A 24,439-nucleotide genomic window follows, 5' to 3' on the forward strand; every position below is an offset into this window, starting at 1 on the left:
GGGGAACGGGCCATGGAGAGCGGCGGGGCGCTGAACGGCTCCGCCGCCACCGCCGGGCGCTTCGCCGCCGCGGGGACGGCAGCGCAGGGCTCGTTGATGGTGCTGCTGATCGCCGTCACCGTGGCCGGGAACGCCTTGGTGATGTTGGCCTTCGTGGCGGATTCCAGCCTGCGTACCCAAAACAACTTCTTCCTCCTTAACCTGGCCATCTCGGATTTCCTAGTAGGTAAAGTGCAGCCCCGACGCGGGGTTCAGCGAACGCCCGGCCCGGCCCGGCCCGGCACGGCACGGCGATCTTAGCGGCGGACTCCTGCCTCCTGCCCGGCTGCGCTGGGGTCCGTCCGTCCCTGGGTCCGTCCGTCCGTCCCTGTGTCCGTCCGTCCCCGACACCCGCTCCCCGAGACCGGGGAGAACGGAGCGGCGGCCGCGGGGCGAGGGGGGAAGACCCGACCCGGCGCCTGCGGGTCCCCCGGGGAGGGTTGGGGTGGGGGGTGGGGGGGGAACACACATAACCACCGTGCAGAGTCCGGCATCTTAATGGAAACGGACCCCTCTGGTTGCAGGTGCCTTCTGCATTCCCTTGTACGTGCCCTATGTGCTGACGGGGAGATGGATCTTCGGGAGAAGCCTCTGCAAACTCTGGCTGGTAGTTGATTACCTGCTCTGCACCTCTTCGGTCTTCAACATCGTGCTGATTAGCTATGACAGATTCCTCTCGGTGACAAGAGCGGTGAGTCCTGTCATGGCAGCTGAGAGGGGAATAACTCTCCTCCTGCTTTGTTCCCCAGATTCTCTGCAATAATTAAAAGCTCTACGAATCCTCCAGAAATTGCGAATCTTTTGGCCTGGTGACGGAAGGCAATAATTATCCACAAATACGTAATTCAGCTGTGGCTTCAGATTAGTTTTCTGGGCATAATTAAATCATTTAAGGTTCAGACCCCATTGTGCAGGTGTTCCCTTCCCGGATGACAGGATAGTAGTGTACAAGTGAGTCAGTGAGGTAAGCAGACCTATTACTAACTTGCAGGGGCTTATTATCTCCAGGACAAACAAGCGGATTGCAGTTGGATTCCCAGCTTCTCCCTGGCTACCGAGGCAGTAGATTGCAGTACCAACTTCAGCAGGGCATGGCCCTGAGGTCTCTGGGTACGTGGCGAGATGAAAACGCTCAGCCTTTTGCAGGAGGTAACGAGCAATTCGCAGGCAGAGCAGATCCATTGCTGTTTGCTTGTTCCCCGACTCTAAGTACAACGTGGATTAGTAACAAGGCTCAGAGAGAGCCAGAGCTAGATGCCTGCCTAGCGCAGGAGTTTAATGCATGCCTCTCCCTGGGAGTTCCAGAGTAGCTGGGGACAACTCAGGTGAGTGGTGGGATGCAGCAGACTGCCAGGCTCCAGCCAAGTCAGTAAGTACATTTCCACTAAGTAGAAGCCACGTCTGGTTTTGGAGCTGCAAGATGAGGGTTCTAAGTCTTCCCTGCAGGAGTTTGATTTATCTAGCAATTGCTCCCATTGCCTATGGCACATGAATTTGTTAGACTGCTGGGATATTGCCTAGCAACTTTACCAGGAATGCTAACAGTTCATTTGTGAAGAGCCTCAACCAGTTGGGGTGCGTGACCATACTTAAGAAAAGGTTTCCCCATTGCAGGTTGCCTACAGAGCCCAGCAAGGCAACACCAAGCGAGCGGTGCTGAAGATGGTGATGGTATGGGTACTAGCGTTCCTGCTTTATGGACCTGCCATTATCAGCTGGGAGTATATATCAGGCCGGAGTATCATACCCACTGGGGAATGCTACGCTGAGTTTTTCTACAACTGGTATTTTCTCATGACAGCCTCTACACTGGAGTTTTTCACCCCTTTCATCAGTGTAATGTTTTTCAACCTGAGCATTTACCTGAACATACAAAAGCGTACCAAAACACGCCTGGATATTTTCCATGAAGTGCACAACCAGTCCTTCACTGAAGAGATGGAAATGAGCCCAGAAGCAAAGCTTTCTTTGAAATGCTGTAAGTGGGAGCAGAAGGAGCCAGCTGAAACCCTCGACCTCTCTAAGAACAAAGCGCAAGCAGCAGCCTCCACTGCCAGCCTGGATGCCAAAGACCTACTGTCAACAAGCTCTGAGAGCTCCAGGAAACCCAAGTGTTGCAACAAAAACAGCTGTAAAAATTCAGCATCCACTCTCTCCTTGGAGAAACGGATGAAGATAGTGTCCCAGAGCATGACTCAACGCTTCAGGCTCTCTAGAGACAAGAAAGTGGCTAAATCACTGGCAATCATCGTGGGCATTTTTGGAATCTGCTGGGCACCGTACACTCTCCTGATGATCATCCGCGCTGGCTGCCACGGCCACTGCATCTCTGAGTACTGGTACGAGACTTCCTTTTGGCTGCTGTGGATCAACTCAGCTGTCAACCCTGTCCTATACCCTCTTTGCCACTACAGCTTCAGAAGAGCTTTTATTAAACTCCTCTGTCCCAAGAAGCTAAAGATTCAACCTCATGATCCCCTTCAGAACTGCTGGAAGTGAAGCCAGCCCTGTGTGTGGATGAGAAGAGCCTTGGTTTAATACACCTGTGTTATGATAAAGTACTGTAGCTTGCTTCCTTGGAAGAACCTGGCAGCACTGGTCTGGGGCATGCGAAGAAGGCAGCAGTAAGACCACTATTAATTTATCCTAGTCCATCAACAACATAATCACCCAGGATAAAAGGGTAAAGGGGTTTTTGACATTAACCACAGGCAGTGAAATCTGTCCCCGCCACTTGCAGGTGCCACAAAAGAGCTCTGCTGCCACCTAGTCAGCCAGAGCCGCACCAGCATTTTGCTAAAATAAACAGAAACTGAAAAATAAAAGCTAACAAGAATAAATATCTAACCTAAAACTATTGGACTAAACTACAGTTTACCTGTTCGCAGACCTATTTTTCCTGTAAATGGGAGCGCATTGTCCTTACACTTAAGATATTACACATATGTGATGATACAGAAAGAAAAGAACAAACCTCAGAAGGACACCACCTCATATATCGTGATTGCTACAGCAGTAACCTAGATCCCTGTTGCATGTGGTGCAATAGATGTCCCTTCCACTCCCCAAGAAGGGACAAACCTCTGCCCTAAGGAGTTTACAGCCAGACTCAAAGGCGCTGAGCATCCTGAAGCACCCTGTCAGCACTCCCTGATCCCTGCTTCAAAACTGATTCAATTTCCTTTGCGTCCAGCCACACACCGGCCAGTGCTCCCACAGCACATGGGATTGCTTCCCTCCTGCCCGGAGCTGTGCAGCAGGAGCAAGCCTGGTCCGTGGCCCCGCAGGACGTGGGAGCCCTGGCGGACCCAAAGAAGAGGACTGCTGCTGCACCTACGTGAAAGGTGGCAGCAGGGTATCAGCTTCTCCACAGTCTCCCTCGTGATGACCCAGAGATATTTTAAAATCTCTTCTGCAGGATCTTAAAAATACGCTTTTGGCTATGTGTTAGAGAATGACAAGCGCCGAGAGAAGTAAATCTTGTGTTCCTTTTAAGTTAGTTTCAGACTTCTTAATTGTAACAAGTTCCAGAACTCTTGCATGCTTCCTTTTAAAATACATCATTTGAATGGAGACCTGGGTTGAGCTGATCCAGGCAACATAAGCATCTTTTTTTTAATTATTATTTTTGAATTTTTTTAAAGCAGTCATTACACAGATATGAGCACCAGATTCAAGAGACCAGGGCTCTAGCTTCAGTCTTAACATAAAATCTTGGGCATTTTATCGCTGCTTCCCATTTCGCGCTTCACCATACTTGCCCATTTATTCTGTAATCTCTTTGGGAACAGAGGTAGTATGACCATAAAGCAAAATACTTCCACCGCCCACTTGTGTTGGCACTGCTCAGTGATATAGTAATACAAATACGTAATTAGTTGCCATGGCAAATGCTCATATTTAACAGTATTGTACAGGGAAACTCAAGATCATAAGTCTGAAAACTACCTTTACAAATAGAAACCTAAATGCTGTGTGGTAGTACCCAAAAGCTTATGATGTTGTGATTGCCAATTACACTTCGCTGTTGTAAGCAAACTGCTTTTTGGCTGCTGCTAGGAATAAAAGAAAATGCTATCCAATTTTATTCCAGCGATATTTGTTGAGTAGATCAGTATTGTCATCTGAAGCCAGGTTAAGTGATGTATTGTTTTGTGTATATGATATTTCAGTCTTGTGACATGTTCAGTCAGACCATTATATATGGGTTAAAATATAGCCTTTGAAGTGTACTAAGAATTGGCAGCATGTACTGTTGAGCCTGCTTGTACCTTTCCTTGTGACTGCTACCTTCTGAAAACCCGAATAAAGTATTTTTATACAAAACTTACAAAATATTTTATGGTAAACAGAGTGTTGCTGGAACTGATAAAATACAACTGAAAGCAAAACATCTATGGATTTGCCTGAGGAGACAGCTAAAGCCTATACATTTCACAAAAAAACAGCTCCCAAAACAGCTGAGTTTCTCATACCTCTGATTAGCAGGTTCCTGACAGGACACTAAGGATGTGGTTGGTGAGGGCACATGGCTTAATTCTTTCCAACTTTGGTTCTTTTCCAGAGTGTGTTATGTGCAACTTAGAGCTGAAAAGGTTACACTAACACTAACTCTTCCTGTGAATTACAAAATCCACTGGCCTGCCTAAAAATGACAAAGTCATAATGTGAACAAAGTACCAGTTTCCAGCTGTGGTTCTCTTTGTTTGTTCATAACAGAGATGGGGCTACTAGATCATTCAGTGTGATAAAAAGAAAAGCTACTGCTGTGTTACACCTTATGAAAAGGGTGGAGAAATGGTGTCTGTCTTTTTTTTTTTTTTTTTTTTAATGGGGTATTGAATAGCGGTTACCTACTTCACGTTCTCATCCTCCAGAAAAAGGATTTTTTTTTCTTCTTTTAAAGACTATCCTGCATGATCTTCACTGGATAAGTGGAAGGTCTTTGAAATACAGTAGAGGCCAAGTAACCATTAGAATGATACTAAATTGGTTGCAAAAGGGAAATAGGCCCCATTTCACGTGGTCTTCCATCATTCAAATAGCCAGCTTTCTCCAGGAAGATTTTATGAGCTTCTGAAGTCATGCCCACAATACTTGCTCCTGTACCACTTCTTTTGCCCCTACATAACACAACAGTCTCTTTCTTGTACCTGTAGAGCACACATCCCTCTGATATCCTGATTTCTGCTCACCAGTCCTCAGCATGCTTGCAAATAAATGTTAATTGCATGCCATTTACTGCCACCAAAACGAGTATGATGCTACAGGTAACTACTGAAAAGTCAAACCAGGTACCAATTATTTAACAAAACTGAGTAAGATTACGCATAATGCACCTTGCTGGGTTCCTTCCCTTCTCCCTTTTTGGAGGGGTTGGTTTTTTACAGAAATACCCCAAAAACGTAACTGAAAGTCCAGGAATCTTGTTAGCACTCACACTTCTCCCATTTTAAGAGAGAGGAAACTTAACAGAAAAGATGGGAGTTCAGCTAAGCAAGCTCTCACAGCTTTCTGTGGTTAACAGCTGAATCTGTGACAAACTAGACCTGAGAATACCTTCCATACCACGGTTTTGTTACTTCTGACTGAAGGAATGAACAAAGAATTTATCAGTCTTTCCTATATGAGACATTTGCCTGAGCAGGGACTGGCTTTCTAGTAGAATAAAATAGGAAGATGACAGAGAGGGGTGGTTTTGGTTTTCTTATTTCCTCCACATTCCAATACACGTCAAGAACATTAAAAATTATTGTGCAAGAAGACCAGAGCTAAGAAACAGGGAGCATATACTGAGTTATTTTAGCAGGCTTTTTCCCCCCCTTTCTATAAATTTCCCTTTCTTAGAGCTTGAATTAATTGAATCAAATAAAAAAACAAAAAAAACCCCACAACACATTAACACTCCTTAGCTCCAGAAGTGGTTTTCCTACACATGACGAGCTGAGCAAGCAGCTATTTAAAATGGGAGTCGCAACTATTTAAATTCTGAACATGACTTTTTTTCCAGATAATCTGAGCCTCCAATCTCAAATTCTTAGCTTATGATTAAGTTTTTATGTACTGAAGGCAAACAGCAGGGTTTCTCCTACATCCATTGGTAGTAACTTTGCTCAAAAGTGATGAGACCAGCTTTAAATTTCAAGGTGACTTTGCAAGCACACGGGCTAGGAATTCCTTTCTTTCACATGTTCACACAGTCAAAGAGCTAAAGCTGTAAGCAAAATACCCAGTTTTAAGAGACTCATAAAATTCACGATACTCACAGACAGTTGGTGGAGACTGGTTCTGCTTTCAGTGATCCGTAAGACCATTGATGTACCTGCACTGAAGCGCACACACCATCTGTACAAGCACCGTGCTTTCTTAAGAGTCCCAACTAGTGACGTCAATATATTTCTGTATAAAGTCCTGATGGTACTTTTCTCTGAGCTTTCAGAATGTGCTTTTGCTGTTAAAGTCCTTTCCCAAAGAGTGAATAAATGGACACATTTCACTGCGAGCCTTTTGCACAGTGTTTTCATGATCTCTGACCGCCATATGGGCAGAGTTATATAAACTTAGCTGAAAGTAATTTTATTCATTGGTGGATTTTGCAGGGAAGACACTTGTATTCCTTCCTGAAATAAGAGCTCTTGCCTTGCCAAATAAAAAAGAAACATAACTAAGTTATGCCTGGATGCGAGGTCAGACCTGAGCCTGGGTTTCATACAGAAAATGTTATGAGCTGATTTGAAGTTTCAGAGTAGCTGATAACGCATTCAAATATGCTTAAAAGAGTATTTGAATTCTGCTGATTTTTGGTGTTCAGAATATAAATGCCTATATGCATTTGGACGAGGCAGGGACTAGGGAGCTTCTAGGCATAATCAAATATGAACTGTGAAAACATATTACCACTAGACAAGGTAGGGCTTCCTGCCACCTACCCTGCAAAACACCTATATATGTATTTTGCTACCATACCTGCTAACAAAAATGCCCCATTCCTATTGTCTAGACGTAAAGCAAGCAGGCAGGACCTGTTTTCAAAAACCATGAAAGAAGACCTGCTGTAATTATGAATATGAATTAAATATTTGCGGAAGCACATAGCCTTCACACAGAAAAGAAACCCAGCTATTTCCAGAGAGAAGGATCCAATTTATGCATGGACTAAACAATGATCAAGCAGCTGTAAATCATACCCAGGCGCTTTTTAAAGCAATGGGCTAAGTGACTTCCCATAAGACCTGTGCGGAGGTAATGCCAGTTCCCTTCTCTTAATACAAACCTACACTCCACTAACTCGAGGATGCAAAGGCCACGATAACAAGGTCTGTGGTCCTTTCATAGAGCAGCATCTGCATATCAACAAACTATCAAAGAATATTTATCAGCCCAGCTACTTTCTTTTTGGCTCTGTAATGCTTCCTCCCTAATCACCAATGATGAGAGATCTCTTTACCCAGAGGAACTTTGCTCCCACCGCCTCTCTTCAGCGCCCTTCCTCAATTACCATTCCTTATTTGTTCTCTCCAACCTGCAGTTATATAAATTGCTCCATTGTTCCAGAGACATTGCTGAAGCTTCATTAGCTCAAGAAGAAGGCTGGAGAAGAAGAGAGAATGCAAGAAGGAGCTTTTGTTGAAAAACACCTGTCTGGGATAATTAGTGAGATTTGCTGAGAGGGATGGGCTTTGAAATCAGGAAGATGTGATTGTATTTTGATTTGAAAGAATGCTAATGGTTTTCCTTCCGTGTTTGTAAACGAACATTAATTTTCAGAGCAGAACTAGGATGGAAAGACAGTAGGTTAGTATCCTTGCTAGAAAGAAGTTTAACAACATGATTTCTGTGAGGGAGGATTAATTTTTCATAACCCCAGCTCCCATGCAGTGACACCAGCACAACTTTGCAGTGTAGACCTGGTCTTGAAAGAGACCTTCTCCACTCTACAGAACTGATTCTGCAAATAGATGACACACAATAAGGAGTATTATCTTCACTTCTGATGTGGGAATTGTAGACAAGAATAAAAACACTTTGCTAGCCGCCCTGGATGAGTGCCACAAAAAGGAAAAGCGCTCTCAATTTCTAACACCACAAAGCTAGCCTTTCATGCAAGATTTCACAGGTGTCCTTGTGGATAGTAGGGAACTCACAGCACTTCTGTGTTCCCTTAACCTTGACTTAAATCTCCTCCTTTCCTCCTTACCATTGCACAACATACTTTTCTGCCAATATAGTTGTATTTGTAGGATTAAGGGGGGGTTAGAAAAGCAACTAGGAATTCTGCAGGATGAAAGGTATTATCTCTAACCTGGTACCATCATTTTATTGAGATATAAAACTATCATCGGCATTCACTTCAACAAACCCACTGCTACGTGGAAGACTTGTACATCCCTTAGAGGCAATAAAACCCAGGTCTGTCCCTAAACCTCTTGTTATGAGCTCAGGAGTGCTGATGACTCATTAAAGCAGCACCATTTTTATTGCTATAGTTCCAGGATGCATGAGCATTACTTGTTACTAGGTATTTACAAGCCCCTCCGTAATTTACAAATTGCACAGTCTGGGTACAAAAGCTAACTAATATCTAAACCAATTAGCAAACATTATAGGTAGAGCTAGGCATGCACATTTGTGGGGGAAGAACAAGACTATTATTTTTCCATTTGTAAAATTCTACAACCTGAAACATTGTTTTAAATGACTCGGATGCACCAAGCAGGACTTTTTGTTGTGGTATAAAGGCTTTTCTTAGACATCAAATACCTGTCAATAATTCCTAGGATGCCCTGCCATAACATACAATGATTATATATTAGACATGGCAAGGAAAGGGCATGAAGATAGGTAGTTGTGGTGCCTGTGTGTACAAACATCACAAGAAACCCTCCCGTCCATGTAAATGCACAATTCCTGACAAAAATAAGAGTTTTTGTAGGCAGACTGTGTCCACAACTTAGGCATCTGTTCTTTTAAGCACAAAAATACATCTGTGAAGCGACACTGACTTTTGAATTATTTTTAACAATTAACACTGAAGGAAAACTAACTGCAAAGTAGTTAATCTCATTCAAGATATCTCTGAACATTCACATACAACAAGCTCTCTGCTACAAGGGCAATAACAGATCTGGCAAATTTTTTAGCTGTTAAGTAACAGCTCACACATAGCTTTAGTCATTAGAAGGTGTTTATTGAACAACAAACAATAATGGGAGTTGCATATATAATTCCTTGAACATGAGGTTGCACATACACCCTGCAGTGTTCATGAATTGATGATGGATTGACAAAGCAGAGCAATTACCCTCCATTATGAAAATAATTTACACTCTAAGAAGCACAAATTTAATAGACCATCACAGCTACAGCACTGTTTAATATCTCTGATACAGCTTGTATTCAAAACATACAGGGCTAAAAGAATAATGTATAATACTTGCATGAAGCCTATGTTAAGCGCTCTGAGAACTAGGAATTAAGCTGTTATTCAAGAGCTTTCATGAAAGTAACAAGTGAGAAGATCCTTTGCTGCTGCTGTTAATGCTTTTAATTGAAATGAAGGTCACAAAGTACGTTACAGAACTATATAGACAGAAGAATGCTATACATATAGCTAATTCTGGATTAAGGGAAAGACTGCATGGATGACTATCATTGCAAGTATACAGCAACGAGGTAAATTAAAACCTCAGCAAAGGACCAAAATGCCCAATATACCCTTTCTGAAGTTCTCACTGGGCAGAACCCGTGCAGACTGAAGTACGCAGAACAGTTCATCTATTTTGGAAAGATAAAGAGCTGAAATCCCTTAGAAATTCCCCTCAGAAGTCCCACATCCTCCTGACCTCTGCTACATAGTGATCATCTCAAAAATGGTTTCTGAGAACGTGGGGTTTATACTAATTTCCTTTGAAAAAACTAGAAATACAACCTTCTTTCCTTGAGAGGTTGCCCCAGCTGAAGTACTGAACAGAAGACCAGGAACTGGGAAATCAACTACTTAAGGTCATTATGCTCAATTCATCTTAATAACCACATTTTCACCTCAGCAATTAATTATCTGAGTGCCATCACTATGCACCAGTAAAGTGCCTTTCAATCACAGTTGGTAAATAGGAAAAATTTCTAATCAGTATTAGTCACTCACAACTGTGGCATAACAAGTTATCAAATCAGCAGATAATACAAGAGAAGAATTGCCTCCTCCACACCAAAGCAACACAAAATATAAACTTTAGTTAGCCTAAATGCCACTTGTACAACAATCTCTGAAGAGGTATTTGTGTGCTGGCAGGATATAGCAAACTGCCTTAGAAAAACAGAAATATTAACTAAAGACTAGAACAAATATATTTTCTGAGAAAATCTGAACAAGTTCTTTCTTTATTCAATTACATTTGTTACCCTCTGCAGTTCTTTTCTCCATTAATATAAAAGCACTCAGGCTTTGCTAGCATGAAAGTGGGAATATAGATTTTTTTAGCTTGAATATTCACTAAAAGCAAATTTCCAACTGTGCACTCATTCATCAAGCAACCTGGTTAGTTAAATTTATTATTGGTTTCGTTCCAGACTAAATACATTAGGATATTAACTTCTGATAATTCTGTAAGCACTAACTTAATTTAGTCTTAATATACAATTCTAGAACTGTTCTGTGTTGATCAGTTTCATAAGCCAGTTCAATAGATTTAATAAGCATTAAAAACCCCCTATCTTTAGAACATTTAATTAGTGATAATTTACATGAATTAGTAGCACCAGTTAATAAACTGTACATGTTTCACGTGGCAATTTTCGTTATCCATCTACAAATCAAGTTTTATTTACTGTGATAAAAAAATCCTGAATGCTTTCAAAAAAAACCTAGGAAATAACCGAGTTGGCTCACAGAAAGCTCCTAAACACTAAAACGGACTGCAATACCGTGAAGAGGGTAAAATGGATACTGGAGGATTTTGTGGAGGGCAGATGTGAGGCAGCATGCTGAACTGGGCATCTCTTCAGTGAATCGTGTATTTCTGTGCTTCTCTGCACACCCTTGGTGAAGTATTTGGAAGCTACAAATGCAAATACGACATATATGGTTAGCTGTAAGTTACGCTTGTACAAGGCACCTAGAAAAAAAAAAAAGTAGTGTTACAGGACTAGCACTACACTAAATTTTTTCCAAATTCCAGGTCCTCTGCCTCGCCACAGAATTTCTATGTAACTCTGTAAGTCACTGGGGTCCAAATCCAGACAGATACTTAAATTCAAAATTTCTAAAATTCAGTGGGACGTAGGCTTTTCACAGCCTGGCTAGATTTGGACCTCAGCCTCCTGTGATTCAGTTTCCACCAGTGGAAGAAGGTTAATAAATCACTCTCAAATGTAACGTATTGTAATACTAAAAGAAAAAAAAAAAGAAAAAAAAAAAAAGAAAAAGATATGATGTAAAACACATGAAATTTTCATCCTCAAAGCCATTTTCCTAATGCTGATAAATTAGTTAATGAAGCTAAAAAATTTCAGTTAATATAGAAACAGAGATGAGTTAGCTTGCCAAAATAAAATACACTTTTTACATCTATAGTTACAGGGGCCTTAAGGACTTTGCACAGCTAGCATGGGACTTAACCCATGGCATAGATGGGCAAGCTTCAAAACCACAACTTCTGGCATTGAAGTTACTAAATGTTACCAGTTTCTGGTTTTCTAGACAGAGCTCACTGTCCCAGTAATTGTTGATTTAAACTACTGTTTTAAACTTCCATTACATGTCTGGTGTGGGGGTGGGTAAGTGAAGAAAATAAACATTTTCTAAAATAATGTATTAAAAAAATGTTGATTTAATACAGTGACCTTTTACCAGGTTGTTTTTTAAATGTGATAAATGTGTGTCCTGTCTGGACAAAGCAAACTAGCTGCCCAAACTCATCTTCCTGATTTCTAACAGAGGAAAACAACAGGAAATGAATAGCCACAAGACCGTATGATTTCATGAATAAGATAATCAAAATATGGATACTTCATCCGTAATATCACAGATGTCCTCTTGACAACCAGTGTTTTAGCAATTACATTGCCTCATGCAAATATTTTTCTTCACAAGCATTTTCCACTTTTAGTGGAAGATTAATTTATCTAGATTTAGACAGTGAATAGCTAACATCTATCAATGGTTGATTAGTGCATGTACAAAGGATGTACTGGGCGGGGATTCACATGTCTTTGGAAAACAGTGATGTTCCACTCTCAATGGTAATTAAGCAGAGGAACCAAATGTCAAGATTCAAAGGAGAAATTTTTAAAACTATGACCAAGCTTTTCCATATGCTAAAATTGATCCCAAACCATAGATGTTTTCTAAAATATTGACTCTTACCTACACATTAATTGACTATCGATTTCTCCAGTTACAAAGACAAAAAGGCACCCACTGAGGATCTGAATAACAAAAGATAATTTGTTCTGCAGCTAGTTTTTAGTCCTGCTTTTCAATCAGTGCTAATAAGTCTGGATCTAAATGCATTTCTAAAGCATGCATTTTAAAAGGTGATTTAGTCTGTATAAAACATCTCCAGCACATGAGAATAAGCACAGGGCTCTTCATTTTTTGTGCCTTATTTTACCCAATAACCATGACACAAAATAACAGCACTTGAGTATACTGCAATGCTACATTCAGGTTAAAAAAATAAACCAACCTGAGCCTGGTCACCACTGCATTATGCCAGAGTGACTCCAATTAAAATTAATGGAATGTTACCAGAATAAAATGGATTATAACAAACTACCCAGCCAGACCCATTACCTCTTACTGAAATTGAGCATGCAGACATGACTTAGTTATTAAACCAGAACTATATGGTTTAGTAGTATGGCTAATCTTTTGTCTTCACTCATAATTCAGGAAATACATATATAATACACAAATACTTCCACCTTGGTGATGTAACAGTATAGCAATAAGCAAAGAATAGAGCTTAACCAAGGAATGCACATTTTGAGGCATCAAAGCGATATTTCATATAAACAAGGGCAGAGAAAAAAATACCCCAAAACTGTGGATAAGAAATCAGACGCTCTTAAGGCCTCCTCGGACAATTCTATTTCAATCAGGAAAGAAGAGATGAAAAATTACTCTCAGTGGGAAAATGAAAGACAAACACAATCTCAATATTAAAACAAGGTTGATAAAAATCTCTCTGCCTTTGTTCTACCAGCTATGTTTTATGTCTCAGAAAAATGGGCACATACCACATAATAAATTTCAGAACTGCATAGAGAAAAATCAAGAGTGCAGCCTGCAGGTAGCTTTGTTCTATTATCAGGAGTTGCAAAATCATCCCTTACCATTATTGGCACACATATATAACCTCCCCTCCAAGTATCCTTAACTTCAGTATTTCCAGACCTCTGCGGTGCAGACACAATTAATCCCTATTTAACAAGATGGGGAAACTTATTAATGGGGAACAGCACTGGAAACTGCAGTATGGAAGACAGACAGAAGAAAACAAAGCTGTTCTTTAAAGGCCAGGCACACACCAATATTCAGATGAAGTTTAGCAATATCAGGATGACATTTTAATTCATATGAAAGCCATTTTCACAATGGTGATGAACTTCATTATTAATGGAAGCGGTCCAAAACCAAAATAGAACTTTCACAGGAATGACAGGGCTGTAGACCTGTTGAAGAGATGCTGAGCTCCAAAGTTACCTGTTCTTCCTACACACACTGTACAATGTACTACCTCTCCCAAAAAGCCTCATGTCTCATAACTTGTATGCAAGACAACAATCTCCAGATTATGGGCTACAGTGTCCCCCAAAATAAGAGCTCCCAAAGTAAAGGTAATCTTGCTATTAGTAAAAATCCATTTTTACACAACAAGGATATTCATAGAAAGATTAAGCCAAAGCATATATTCATTGTCATTTAATTTCTATGGCAGAGTTAACAGTTCAAACAACATGTTAGCATTCCAGCAGCCTGTCTGCTCCCTATTTATGTTCCACCTGCCATTCAATTAATAACTCATTAAGTTGCACACCTACAAGACACCTAACCTCTGGTCCCAACATTAACCTTACATCACAGGTGTCAGCCAACGAGCCCAGTTAGCAATATCCTGTGGAAGACAAGACAGCAAAGAAGTTAGATTGGTGTTCTGTATCCAGTAGCTCGTACAAACACGTGCAAAGGTCCTGTTCTACTAGCAGTAGCACCTCTGGTTCATAGCCACTCCTGTAATTCTGTAGTTTGAATCAGTATTTAAAAACAACAGGTTACGAGGTTTTAAACATGCTCGAGTACCTATTCACTTACTACAAATTTACTTAAAAATCAGTACGAAGAGGCTTAATGAATACACATACAATAGCGAAAGAAGTTTCCCTTGCGATGGAAGAAGAAACCAAGTGAGATCTGACACTTCTGGCAGCCTTCACTTTTCATTGCATTCGAGCAACTGGTGCCCTACCACTACTTTAATACCACAGCTCTAAGCATACTTATTATCAGCATGAATACAGGCAAACTTTACGTAGCATCTGGCATCATGTCCTGCATCTCCTGCCCTGTGCTGAGACCCCGATCAGTGCTATCTCCACAACCTCCCCAGTACTGGAAGCAGGGTGGAGGAAGGCTTCGCTCTGCTCCCAGAATGGTGCTGCAGCAGAGCAGAACCACTGAGTACAAGTTCAGCGAGGGTCTCAGTTTTACTGCTGTTAGTTCAATTCATTGCAAACGCATTCCGATTCACCTTAAAAAATATTATGTAATACCAAAAAAAAGTGCTTTACAAAACCATACAAGTAAAGCAGGTTGCAAAATATACTACGCTTAAACACACTGTTTCAAGGTTTTATTTAATGTACCACAATGAGTCTTCAATATCCATGTTTTAAAAGTGTGGTCCTTTTTAATGCTTGTTTTTACATTAACATTTCATTTTCTTTTTCTGTTCAATTGAAACCACCTACATTTTCCAAGAACTTACAAAGGGGGAGAGGATTGCAAATAAATATAAAAAACCCACCACAATTAGCACTAAAATACTGTTGTAATCATGTACTAAAAAAAATGTATTAAAAAGATGAGTACTAGAAGTGTAAAGTGCTAAACAAAATTATGGCTCAAGCTTCTCTAGGAAATACAAAATAAACTAGACTTCAATTCACATTAAAATGAGCTTATTGTCAGGATGACAAAGCAAATCCCCCATTTCTTCCCTCTTGTCCACTTGAAAAGCAAGGACAACATCAAAGGTTTCAGCAGAGGAAAGCAAAAGCTAGTTAAGGAAAGTCATGCAGAAGAAAGCCACCAAAACCTCTCCAAAACCTAAACCAAAACAAGCCTGCCCACCTCAACCTTGGCCAAAAAAAGAAGTGGGAAGAAGTCCTATAGCACATCATTCTTCTCTGAAACAATTCATCATTCTCTCTCTTAACCTGATCATTTTTCCTTCTGTTCCTAGACACAAAACAAGTTTCCTTTGTAAATACCCTATTTCCAGCAGCACCAGAGGTTACTCCTCAGTTCTGTACCTCATAATTAGAATGGGATGCAAGTGGATAATAATTAGATACTGAAGCAGCACTCCAGAGAAATGTGACCCAAGCTATTAACTCTGTATTGTGCTGAGCAGCACACAGCCACTCCTCTTGTTCGGCATTAGCACAGTAACCTCTATCGTGAGGTTACTTCATTTGGTATAGATGTATACTGAGGACAGCGAATTCAAGCTCATACAAACAGTTGTTCCAACATTAAAGCTGGGGCTATTCGACACTTTTCATCGATAGATGGAGTATGTGCTCCTTCCTCTAAAGCCTCTTTGAACCCCGTACGCGTGTGGTTAGGAACCTGGTACTGTCACCTCAGAATAGGCAGCTGAAATGGTAAGAAGGAAGAAACCAATTATATGATCAATAGGACATTCTGTTAAGCTATCTAGCACCCCGCTGTGCTTTTTGCACATCAGTACACCAAATACTCTCCACTCTAAGAGCTGATGTTCCATGAGCACCAGGAACTAAGGGTGAAAGCTCCTGTGAGTACAGAGGCTTTTAAAACAGCCTCTGTCATTCTCAAAGACTGCCAAACGCTACAACACTGAGAACACAAAGTATTTGTAGGTATCAAACGTTCTGCAAAGAAGTTGCACCTTTTTTTTGTTCAGGCAATCTTTTCCCAGTTTTATTAAATGTGGCTGAAAAACATGTAGCAATAGAAGGAAAAACAACAGCGAAGCCTAAAAATGCTGCACAAAACCAAACAGAAGGACAGAACTGAAGATTAACTTTTACCTCAGTTTGGTAAATCCCAGGGATGAAGCACATATGAAACAAAACATGAGAGCAACTTTGGGATGTTTTCATTTTTTCCTATTCATATTTATACTAATATCATAGCTTATAATGCATAGATTACTTTCCACACCTGCTCACAGATAGAAATACTCAGAATGTGAATTTAGGAGAGGTAATTACCTGTTTTGCCCATATTTTTATTAAATAAATTCAGGCATTTGAGTTGACCTTGCACTTCTTCAGAAAAAAAACCCTGCTGCTCATGAGAAGGGGTATGCACCTTCTTTCTTATACAGGCAAAGTTAGTTCTGATTCATAATCACAGAGCTGATCCCAACACTGATACAGCAGGAGGGTGTGAGTTGAGCTTTAATTTAGAGATTGAAGAAGACTGCGCCTTTCCAGCCATAGACAGAGAAAAAAGTCCATCATTCATGGAATCTGAGAAAGCCAGTCTTTTAAGGATGCAGCATTCAGAAGCATTAGAGTACAAGAGATGAAATCAAACAAAATGTGCAAAGCGATAGAAGCAGAGAAAATTACCACCTTTGCTATAGTGTATAGAAGTAGAGGCTACAGCTGAGCAATTCCCACTACTGCTGATACAGTAGAAAATAGCCAGTTTTAGTTTAAACATAATGAAATCTTTATTTGTAAGCTAACAAAGCTTAACCAAAGACAAGTGATAGCTGCATGTTTTATAACACACCTAACTGTCCCTAAAACTTAGCTGCTGTATTTCCTGAAAAACAAAGCCAAGTTTACAAACATCCCATCTTTCTATTTTATGATGGTGCTAATGAGTTTACATTGTATTTCACTGATGTGACAAAGTATGTGCAAGGTCTGTAATTCCAGACTGCTGGTTTGGAAAGCAAAGTTAATCTGCTTTAAAAATCAAGAAACGTAAGTAAAGGCTCAAGAACAACTGTTTCTCTTGACTTCTTAACTATTTGTGTCTCAGCATTCCACAAATCTGTTAGGGTCCCTTATGAAAAAGTTTAATAATATGCTTTGATAAATTTTTGACTTTTCACTATCAAGATAATCATCTTTTAGACAGAATATAACCAGAGCATATAGAAGCAGCATTTCTTTCAGTATAAGGAGAGGGCAAAGACCCACTGTTCTAAAGGAAGATTTCTGAATTCCTAGAGAACAAAATTTAAGAACAATATCCACAAAATGACATAGTAAAAAGAAAAGGCAAAAGAACTATATTCTTATTTTATTTGGAATATCTAAGCCTAGGATTTCTCAGAACATTGCTTGAGATTCCTCAAGGAAACTGGAGAAGAACTCAGAAGTGAGTCTCAAATGACTGTTCCCTGGCCAGTTTATACAGCTACTTACCTGCTGCCAGCCAGCACTGAACTATAGTTAATTATTTATACTAATGAGGAAATAATTTCAATCATTAATTGCAGCTGTTTCATGCTCCCCTTCCCTAAAAATACTGAGCAGCTGTGCCTCCTCTGAGAAAAACCAAACAAAACAGGAGAAAATTTTAAGAGATGACTGAAAGTGGTTATGGTATAAAAACAGATAAACATGGGACCACTTTATTTTTATTTTAGAATTTTGGTAAGTGAAAAGTGAGAAGTTACTTCACTCCGATTCAGAAAGCAAGCCAGCATCTCCTGCAGATCCTGAATTTCAGTCATTTCTACTAGATAGCGTTCTCTTCATACCGTAATTAACTATCTAATGTCAAACAAGATCCAGGTTTCCAGTTGAACACCCATCATGACTACAATTTTCAAATTTTGTTGTAGAACACCAAAGACACCTCAAAGGTGAACAAACAAAAAAATCTTTGCAATGCAGCAGTCCAGAACAAATCCACGCTGTGCCCCTTGCATTTAAAAATAAACAACTCGTAAAAAAACCCCAAACCACACAGATGCAACCTAATCATATTATGATTTTTTTTTTCCCTCTTTCCAGTACAGTTCACAGTAGTTCTAGTTCCTACCACTTGACCGGGCTTTGCCCTCGTGATTGTTCTGTCTTCACATAAGTGTCATACAGTTCTCTCAAATGCAAAAACAGTTCCTCTAGGTTGTCTCCTGTCAATGCAGACAGTGCAATGACCCGGTCATCTATCTGTTCTTTAAGGAGTGGCAGATTGATCCTGGACTGAGCAAGGTCAATCTTATTCCCAATAACAACACAAGGCCTCTCAGACAATCCTTTTTTATATTGTTCCAGTTCATATTTTAAGTCTTGCAGCTGAATCCATGGCTGAGACACAGAGAGATCCACCACATATAAGAGAAAGCGGCAGCGTTCAATATGCCTTAGGAAGGCCATCCCGAGGCCCCTGTTTTGATGAGCGCCTTTTATTAGGCCAGGAATGTCAGCAACTACAATGAGAGAAATTCCACAGTGAATCCCACTTATGCAACAACAAAAAACCAAACCAAAACAAAACACAAACCCCCCACCAAACCCAGTCTTTTACTGGCCAGTGCAAGTACTTTTAAAATTACATCTCAATGCATCAATAGTAAAGCGTACCTCATGTTAAGTTTGGCTGCTATTATCTTTCAAACCCCCTAAATTTAGACTATTCCAGTGGAGCCAGAATACAGATTGCTAGTTTGATATTAAGGGCATATCTAAATGAATGTAAAATGGACTTTCAGTATTGTTTTGTTTGAAGTTCTTTAGAACTAGCAAGAATTCTACAGAACCACTAAACTTAGTTCTGCAGCTTTTCAAAGAATAACACAGGTGACAAAGTGCTATGAAGGTACACACAACACACTACAACTCTTACCTGCTACTTGTTCATAGTCTTGATAGTGGACAATACCAACGTGGGGATTTAGGGTTGTGAATGGGTAGGCAGCCACGGCTGGCTTTGCCCTGGAGATTGCTCTCAAAAGCGATGATTTGCCAGCATTGGGAAAGCCCACCTGGAATACAAGCACTTATTAGAGCTACAGTTCTAGGTTAATCCTGATTAAAAAAACTGTTAAGCTTTTGCAGATGTGGCAAGGTTCTTCCAGCATGAATATAACAACATTAATTTTGCATACTTGTTTCTGAAAAGCATCCTGGTTTCTCTTTGTTTCTCCTAAACCCTGTTTTATTTATTTTTTCTCATAAACATTAAATAGATCAAACATAGAAGGGTCCCCTTAACTCTTTTGTACCATCTTAAGTATTTACTTTGTTCAGAGCCAAAAGGGTATATACCATAAGATCTTTTACCCTGAAACAATGTTATAACACTTTGTCCCGCACTTCCCATTTTATCTGCATTTTCTAACTCTGATTTATTATTGTCCAAAAGAATTCAGAATCAGCATTGTCCTTGATTCAGTAATATAGTTTGGCCTTTAAGTAACCAGAATGCCTACAAGTTTGGGATTTTACAGCTCTTCATAGACTCGACATCCAAGAATTAAATTGAAACTTGGCCTTCTGGGGAGAAGGCAGGAATTTAAGCAAACCTATCCCAGAAATGAAGTTACTCTGGGATATGCTACAGTTAACATATGATAGCTACATAGATGGTCAATAATCCCCAGAGGAACGTAGATCATATCCTAAATTCTCATATTTGCTGATGTCAGACACTCTGAATTCCTCTCAGAGTAAGTAAAGTACAGAACAGATTCATCTCAGATTTCCAAATTAGTGCCAAAAATGTGAGAAATGGACCAGTGTCCAGCTGGGCAGAGAATTAAGCATATTGATCCACCAATGCTAACTCTTTTCTTAGTCACTAAATAAATTCACAAAATTCTACTAGACTAGACAGTTATTCTGCAGTTGTTGAACTACAGCAACAATACTTTGCAGCAAAGCATAATTTTAACAGCTTTACCAGCTGGTGTTAAAACATTTCCATACTTAAAAATGAAAACCGCTTAAGCCCTAAATTGACTTAGCATTCATATTTAAATAGTATTTTTCATTTCAGAGGACGCTAAATCTGGTACTAACAAAGTCAAATGTTTAATAACTGTAAAAAGCGAAATATAGGGATGAAATAGAAGATGATTTGAACTTTATAAATTTTATTTTTTAAAAAACCAAGAAAACAGAAACTAATTTAGAAGAACTCTCCATGCCGTACTGTTCATCTGCAGAATTGGCAGACAGCCTGCTGTACATCATCAGTGAGTCTGTTAATCACTGATGAATCTTGCACATTGCTTTTCTATATATAGTGTTGATTTCAGCAAAAGTAGGATGACATCAAGGAGCAAGAGAGTGACAGCTCTGCAAATCACTTTGGGCACCCTTCTACCAAGTAACAGCAAGAAAGCATCGAGTTGCATCTCTAAACAAGCAAGCCAAAAGGCTAACAAAAATGTTATCAAACATTATCTCTTCAGTCAGTCAAGTGTCGTCCTACAATGATAAGGAAGTTGAAGAACCACAATGACACTCACCAATCCTGCATGAGCTGTTGTCTTGAGTTCCAAATGGAGGACCCTTTCCTGACCTGGCTCTCCTGGAGTAAATAATGTCGGAGCTCGGTTTTCATTGGAAAGAAAAAAGCGATTACCTTTCCCTCCGGCTCCTCCATAAGCTGCAACATACTCTTCACCATGTTGAGTGAGGTCAGCCACAACTTTCCCATCCTCCTTAACCAATGTACCTACAGGGACCTCAAAGTGAAGAGAGATGCAAGCATTACACTGAAGCTCAAAGTCTGCAGCAGAACTGTCTTCAGTAGATCCTTTACCAGCTGATTTCAGAGTTGTTGAAAATTATTCCTCCATATTCTCCAGCTGGGGTGTCCAAAAAGAGAACGAGGCTCACTTTCTGGACCCAAACAGCACTGTCAGACATTTACAGTTCATTAAAATGTTAACAGTACTATAACCCTCTTTCTCTCCTTTTATGCAAAGAAGCCTAAGCATAGTAGTGAGCCAAGAAACATATTGTAGGTGTGCACCAAAACAGAAATGTTGAAGAAAAAAAAAGTAGGAAAGAAAAAAGTCTGCTCTTATTTAAAAAGTTCTGTGTTGTGATTGCTCTAGGCATATGACCCCTAAAAGTAAAGCAAATCAGAACTGTATTTGTTTTGGCCAGATGTACCTTCCACAGAAGTCTAATTTTTATAAACAATATAAAGCAGCTTGATCTGCCTGTGTGCCAACCAGCCCTCTCTCAACAGAGACAGCACACAAGGCTCCCTGAAAAAACACACGTGAGATTTTCTCACAATAAGGTCATCCAGCTTGAAAATCAGCAATGCTAATACAAAGCTGACACACTAGCATGCAACCCTAATTTACTTACTTTAACATATACGTATGCACCATTAGCTCCGTAACAGTTTTTTCTTCCTCCTCTCTCTCCATGAAAACCCTGATAGAAGGGGAGGACTGAAGCAAGTGATTTCATTTGCTGGTCAGCTGTAAAGCAAAATACACATATTTTAAACACACTGTTTTAGTAGAAGAGGCAAAGAAGAGCAACCTCTTAACTGTTCTTTCCCTTTTTGAATATTGCATGAATGCATATCCTACTTATTGTCTCAACAACAACCTATCAGGGAAGGCTAATATTAATGTAAGTTGTGATGAAGTTTAACTACCTTTACTTATCTGCTTAAGTTTATTAACTCTGCACTTTATTAAGTGGTCATTCCAAAATCAACCATTACAAAATACTCTGGAAAATTCATTTGCTAGATGAGCAGATATTGCAGCAGGGGGGTGGCAGAAGCAGCTTTATCCATCTAAAGAGTAAAATTTGATCAGAACCCAGCCTTATCATAACACAGTCAGACACCAGCCACTACAATGTCTGCAAAATAGCTTGATTTTCAAAATGCTTTCTAAGGCTGTCAGTGTAATTTATGTCCCTGTTACTACAGCTCAGGACAAAGCTTAAAAAGCAGGCATCTTATACAGAAATAACCATTTTAACATTTTTGACATTTACATCTGCCATCTCCTACCGTACATGTAGGGGGTTTTTTGCTGCGGGGTGGGGTGTTAAGCAATAAGACAACATGAAACAGAACAGATTTAGTGAGTTTTACCTTTCAAAATGACATGACCCCCATCACCGCCATTTCCACCATCAGGACCTCCAAATATTTTTCTGGGTTCGCTATAAAAAGAATGACCCCCTCCTCCTCCTTGTCCTCCAACCACACGCACCTTCCGGTGATCCACGAAATAGCGTGTCTGTAACAAGGATGCGTTTTGTACCCTTTAAGTACAGTTTATCAGAGTCATCTTCCAAGAAGTTGATTGTTCTGCAAAACTTAGTAATATGCAGACCTGCTATTTTTAGTCGTGATGAGTTCAATGGTTAAAAAAAAAATTTAAAAAATCAGAACTCTGCTGCTATTCACATATCAACTAAATACAGCGTACTAAGTATAATGTTAAAGAAAAATAAATCTAATTTTTCAAGTATTTTTTAAGAATCCCCTTAAAAGTACATGCCTGAGGCTATGTTGATGTAACCTAAGGCAGCAGCTCAGATACCGAAAGTGCAAAATTCACGTTAATGGAACTAGTAACAGGAAAAGTATCCTTATAATACAGTTATATAATGCTGACAAAGCCAAAACTCACTCAGTAAATGTGTTCATACTCATGAAAAGAAACATTAAAAAAAATTATATACATGAACTTTTTACTTCTTTAAATCGAACTGAAATTCGCAAAAAAGACATAGTGCATGTGTGGGAGGGATATTCTTGTACTGATTCACGCTTTCTATCCCTGGTGATGAAATTAAGGCAAACTTCAATCTTCTAACAATTAAGAAAAGTATTAAAGATGAAGAACAGAAAGTATTTGTAAACATAATAAGCAGAGGAAATCTTAATATATGTCACAACCAGTTGCTCAGGAGCTAAAAAAAATATAGCATAAAGAGAATTCTAGGTCTTGACTCTATTTCTGACATTACCTTAATATTTGACTTCTGGCAAACTAACTATGGTGCACTATGTTTCAGCTTTTCTGTCAGCAAAACAGGTTTGATGGCATTTACCTATCTCCAGAAAGTAAGCTGAAATCCCCAAGGGAAAATATTAGAGAAGTACATTCATATAGGCAGGTGAAATTGTTTACATATCAGGATGAAAAGAGAAAGCACGACCTTGACTGTGGCAACATTAAAATTCTGTCAATTACTAAGGGACTTCATAATGACAATGAGCAGTCAGGGTCACTTTTAATTAAGTAGTCCAAATAGTATGCGAGGGAGAAAAAAATCTTATTAGTATTATGATACCAAGATAAGCAACTGAAAAAAAAAACCTCATTTTTGATAATTAAAGTTGTAGTGATTTCTTAAAAAGCCTCTTTCAGAAAAGTATTTGGCACCACCACACGGTGAGACAGGAAACTATTGCTTTAAATGGGAAGCAGTTTATTGATCATTAGAAAACAAGATTTTCCACAGACGTGTAATTAGAAAGAGTATGAAGAAACAGTTCTAGGACACTGCAGTTTCTCTGACATAAAACGCTGTCTGTTTGTCAGCGGACTGCTATACAAGACTATAAAACCAGTGAGAAACAAGACACTATTTTAGCTTTAAAGCTACGTAAGCCTTTTTGCTTTCTCGACCTAGACATGCTTTAAAGGCACACTTACCGCTACCACAACTCCTATAAACACCGATAATGTCACGTGGCAGGCTTATTTCCCCACCAGCCAGAAAGCTTACCAGATTTTAGAAAAATACTTCCTCGCATCAAAAGCATCTATTTGATCACTGTGAGGAGGAAACGGCAGGGAAGAGGTAAGCTCTGTTTTCTGACGCGTGCCTGGGAGGTGACCGCCCAGCAAGGTAACTGCACTGCACACTAACAGCTGATTTACCTCAGGACTTACCAGCTTCCTTTCCGAAATGACTCTTTTTTGCCTCAGCCGCCTGTTCTTTGAGCACCTCGCGCAAGTTGTGGAGAAAGGCAGCTGCCGGCCCCCCGCCGGCAGCGGCACCGGGCTGAGGAGGAGGAGGGCCGGCCTCCAAGCCGGCCGGCCGCCCAGCACGGCCCAACACGGCGACAGCATAGCGCTGACAGCCGCCGGGACAGCCCGGCCGCCCAGCACGGCCCAGGACGGCGGCAGCATGGCGGCGGTAGCCGCCGGGACAACCCCGGCCG

General features: G+C 40.2%; 2 protein-coding genes across 2 annotated transcripts; one reads left to right on the top strand and one right to left on the bottom strand.

The window, feature by feature from the left end:
• Nucleotides 1-12: 12 nt before the first annotated feature.
• On the top strand, nt 13-2,538 carry HRH3 (histamine receptor H3). Its single transcript, XM_010569559.1, has 3 exons — nt 13-226; nt 564-730; nt 1,654-2,538. Exons 1-3 carry the CDS (start codon nt 13-15, stop codon nt 2,536-2,538), a joined length of 1,266 nt encoding a protein of 421 aa, XP_010567861.1.
• A 15,441-nt stretch (nt 2,539-17,979) lies between these two features.
• MTG2 (mitochondrial ribosome-associated GTPase 2) lies at nt 17,980-24,407 on the bottom strand. Its single transcript, XM_010569769.1, has 6 exons — nt 24,168-24,407; nt 22,352-22,499; nt 21,604-21,719; nt 20,748-20,966; nt 19,121-19,259; nt 17,980-18,704 (listed from the first exon to the last, which is right to left on the bottom strand). The coding sequence occupies exons 1-6, from the start codon at nt 24,405-24,407 to the stop codon at nt 18,310-18,312; spliced, it is 1,257 nt and encodes a 418-aa protein (XP_010568071.1). The 3' UTR covers nt 17,980-18,309.
• Between the last annotated feature and the right edge of the window lie 32 nt (nt 24,408-24,439).

Source organism: Haliaeetus leucocephalus, unplaced genomic scaffold (genome assembly GCF_000737465.1).
Source record: "Haliaeetus leucocephalus isolate CR32 unplaced genomic scaffold, Haliaeetus_leucocephalus-4.0 Scaffold273, whole genome shotgun sequence".
Classification (NCBI taxonomy): domain Eukaryota; kingdom Metazoa; phylum Chordata; class Aves; order Accipitriformes; family Accipitridae; genus Haliaeetus; species Haliaeetus leucocephalus.

Coding starts and splice junctions, on each gene's coding strand:
- MTG2 (XM_010569769.1), bottom strand. CDS start 24,407: ATGCTGCCGCCGTCCTGGGCCGTGCTGGGCGGCCGGGCTGTCCCGGCG. Junction 19,260..20,747: donor CAACAGCTCATGCAGGATTG/GTGAGTGTCATT, acceptor CTTGTATTCCAG/GTGGGCTTTCCCAATGCTGG. Junction 18,705..19,120: donor AGACTATGAACAAGTAGCAG/GTAAGAGTTGTA, acceptor CTCTCATTGTAG/TTGCTGACATTCCTGGCCTA.
- HRH3 (XM_010569559.1), top strand. CDS start 13: ATGGAGAGCGGCGGGGCGCTGAACGGCTCCGCCGCCACCGCCGGGCGC. Junction 227..563: donor CATCTCGGATTTCCTAGTAG/GTAAAGTGCAGC, acceptor CTCTGGTTGCAG/GTGCCTTCTGCATTCCCTTG. Junction 731..1,653: donor TCCTCTCGGTGACAAGAGCG/GTGAGTCCTGTC, acceptor TCCCCATTGCAG/GTTGCCTACAGAGCCCAGCA.